A 2,438-nucleotide genomic window follows, 5' to 3' on the forward strand; every position below is an offset into this window, starting at 1 on the left:
TATCGGAGTTGGTGCTCTCGATATTGTGCGTCCACGGAGTAACATCTCCTATCCAGCCCTCGACACCCCCACGACCCTGCACACCGTTCGGCCTCCACAACATGTCCCACCCCACGGAACCAGACGCACTACAGCAAGCATGCATGGCGCTCGACGCCTATGATCTCGCTCAACTCCCGCCTACGCCGACCTGGGGTGCGCAGAGAGACGCGCACTCGGTGAACTCGGAGAGGGCAGACTACCCCTGGGGAGAGCCAGAGCACCTGCCATTCCCCCAGGTCGAGGTTCTTACGCTGAACGAGCCCACGCCAGAGGGCAAGGTCAGATTCCAGGTAGTGACGAGACAGCCCATAGAGGGGCTGTTGAAGTGCAACGGCGACAACGACGTCAACGTTGACCTGCACTTGCTCGTGCGTGGCGAGACCGGTGGACTGCGCAGCACTTCGGTACGAGGCTTACAGGACATATATTGACTGTAGCTAACCGGTTCCTGGCAGATCGAGTTCCCCCGGAGTCTGGCAGAGGTACGGGGCGCACGCGACGAGACGTGGCTCGAGGAATTCGAGCGTGTACTCGATTGGTTCCCGGAAATGGACGCCGAACAGCGCCAAGTCCTCCTGGAGACGGTCTACATCTACGATTGGTTTCATCGCGCCGAAATCAACGACGAACTGGGCATCGTTTGGAGGGACTTTCAAGGCGCGCGAACGAGTGCTCTGTTAGGAAGCTGGTTTTCGCCTGTTCGCGCGGAGGAGATACTGAGTTGGCTGATTGAATGGGCACAGACGAGGATCCCGGTGCGTGACCACGATCGTAGCAATATCTTTGCTGAGACTAACGACTAGGAATTGCAGTCCGCCTTCCCCGTTCAGGCAGACGGCTCGGTGCAATCCAGCGACGTCGCGGACACGGACGATATCGCCCTTGGTGAGCAAGTACCCCGGGCACAAGATGGCCACTGAACGGGTCTGCGCGAGCTGAATCTGGAGCGACGGAACCCGAGGGTATATCCAAGGAACGCGTGCTTGTATTTGTGGATTGCTTGATGTGCGCAACTAGCTACGAATAGTGATGATGTCGGAGTCTTTAGTAAGTTCCTAGAGGCGACCGGTCTCATCGCACGCCTGAGCGGGGTGGTGGAGCGCGACCGGAGAGCAGAATCTTGAGGAGGGACATGCATGGAATGAGGAGGGAGCCCACGCTCGTGGAATGCCAGGGCGAAGGTGAGCGCGTCGCGTCTCCTATGTAGTGTACCACGTGACCGTGCAGTCAAAGAGCGCCCGCGTGAGTTGGTGACCCTCTGCCGCCCTGGTGGTATTCACGCACCACCGACACTCGTTGTCAGAAGGCGTGCAAATGCGCTCTAATACCGCGTTTTATTGCTCTCATAATTCCATGGGGTAGAGTGAGATTGCACTGAGTGGAGGCGCGCGTCACACGGGCCAAATTCGGCAGAGTTCGGCGCACTTTGGCGCACCGACGCTTCGGTGCGGGCGACTGCACCGAGCCAACGGGTCCGGGTGATGCGGAAGTCCGTATAGGGCTCAGAACGCGATGTCCTCAATCGCTCGCCACTGGGCTCACATCTCGACCGCCATGCGTCACAAGGTATCCGCCATCCGCTGTGCCGAGCACCCCAAGCGCCTACTCTGCTAGAGTGCTCGACAGACTCTGAGGTCGTCGAATGATTTCACCATGCCGCAAGCATACGATAAGGAGCTCGAAGGAGGGGTGGCAAGCAGACGGACGGAAGCAATTACGGGAAGGGTAAGTTGCAGTATTCTCCCGTAGCTCGAACCAGCTCAAAATCAGGACAGTCGCCGCTGCAGCACTCAGTATTCAAGACGGTCACAGGGTGAAGTTTTCTCCAAGGCGGCCGCGGTTGGTTCTTCCAGGCAGCCTGATATGGGACGCAGCGCGCACCTGCCGAGGTGCGGCGAAGAGGAACTCACAGTATGGCTCGGGCGGACTTCTGACGCATGTCAGGGGTGACTGGGTATTCGAATGGGGTGAGTCATTTTTAACCTCATGCGCCAACCTTTCGCGTACAATGCTGAGCTGCACGCCGGTGTATGCGGAGCAGTCCTTTGCCCTCAACTCCCACTCCCACTTGCCTCTGCGCGCCACGACCTCGCCTCGCACATGGACAATTCCCCGCACAACCACCGGAGGGATCGCTACGAGTGGTGGGAGGACTACTACCACGTCTTCGAGGTGAGCCCGCCGCGCTCAGAAGACCAAGCGCCCTCTCCAGAACGCCTCGATCCTGCCCAGGAAGAACACGTCGTGCAAGAAATGTTGATAGACCTTGCGACTCAGGACTATCTGCCCCCTAGGGACGGCCCGGAGGAGCAGGAGGAGAAGGAGGAGGACGAAGACTTGGAGCACATCGGGAGCGGTGTTTCATTCGAGGAGGGGGAGCTTGCGGAGCACCATCT

The 2,438-nt window shown here is 59.0% G+C and overlaps 2 protein-coding genes across 2 annotated transcripts; both read left to right on the forward strand.

The window, feature by feature from the left end:
• Positions 1–101: 101 nt before the first annotated feature.
• TRAVEDRAFT_54821 (uncharacterized protein) lies at positions 102–962 on the forward strand (the record flags this gene model as incomplete). The annotated part of the gene is made up of 3 exons (XM_008047752.1): positions 102–446; positions 498–797; positions 855–962. The coding sequence occupies 3 exons, from the start codon at positions 102–104 to the stop codon at positions 960–962; spliced, it is 753 nt and encodes a 250-aa protein (XP_008045943.1).
• A 1,066-nt stretch (positions 963–2,028) lies between these two features.
• Positions 2,029–2,398, forward strand: TRAVEDRAFT_54822 (uncharacterized protein; the record flags this gene model as incomplete). The annotated part of the gene is made up of 1 exon (XM_008047753.1): positions 2,029–2,398. A coding segment is annotated over one exon (370 nt), but the record flags the coding sequence as incomplete, so codon positions are not given.
• Positions 2,399–2,438: the final 40 nt, after the last annotated feature.

The sequence above is a fragment of the Trametes versicolor genome, assembly GCF_000271585.1.
Source record: "Trametes versicolor FP-101664 SS1 unplaced genomic scaffold TRAVEscaffold_210, whole genome shotgun sequence".
Classification (NCBI taxonomy): domain Eukaryota; kingdom Fungi; phylum Basidiomycota; class Agaricomycetes; order Polyporales; family Polyporaceae; genus Trametes; species Trametes versicolor.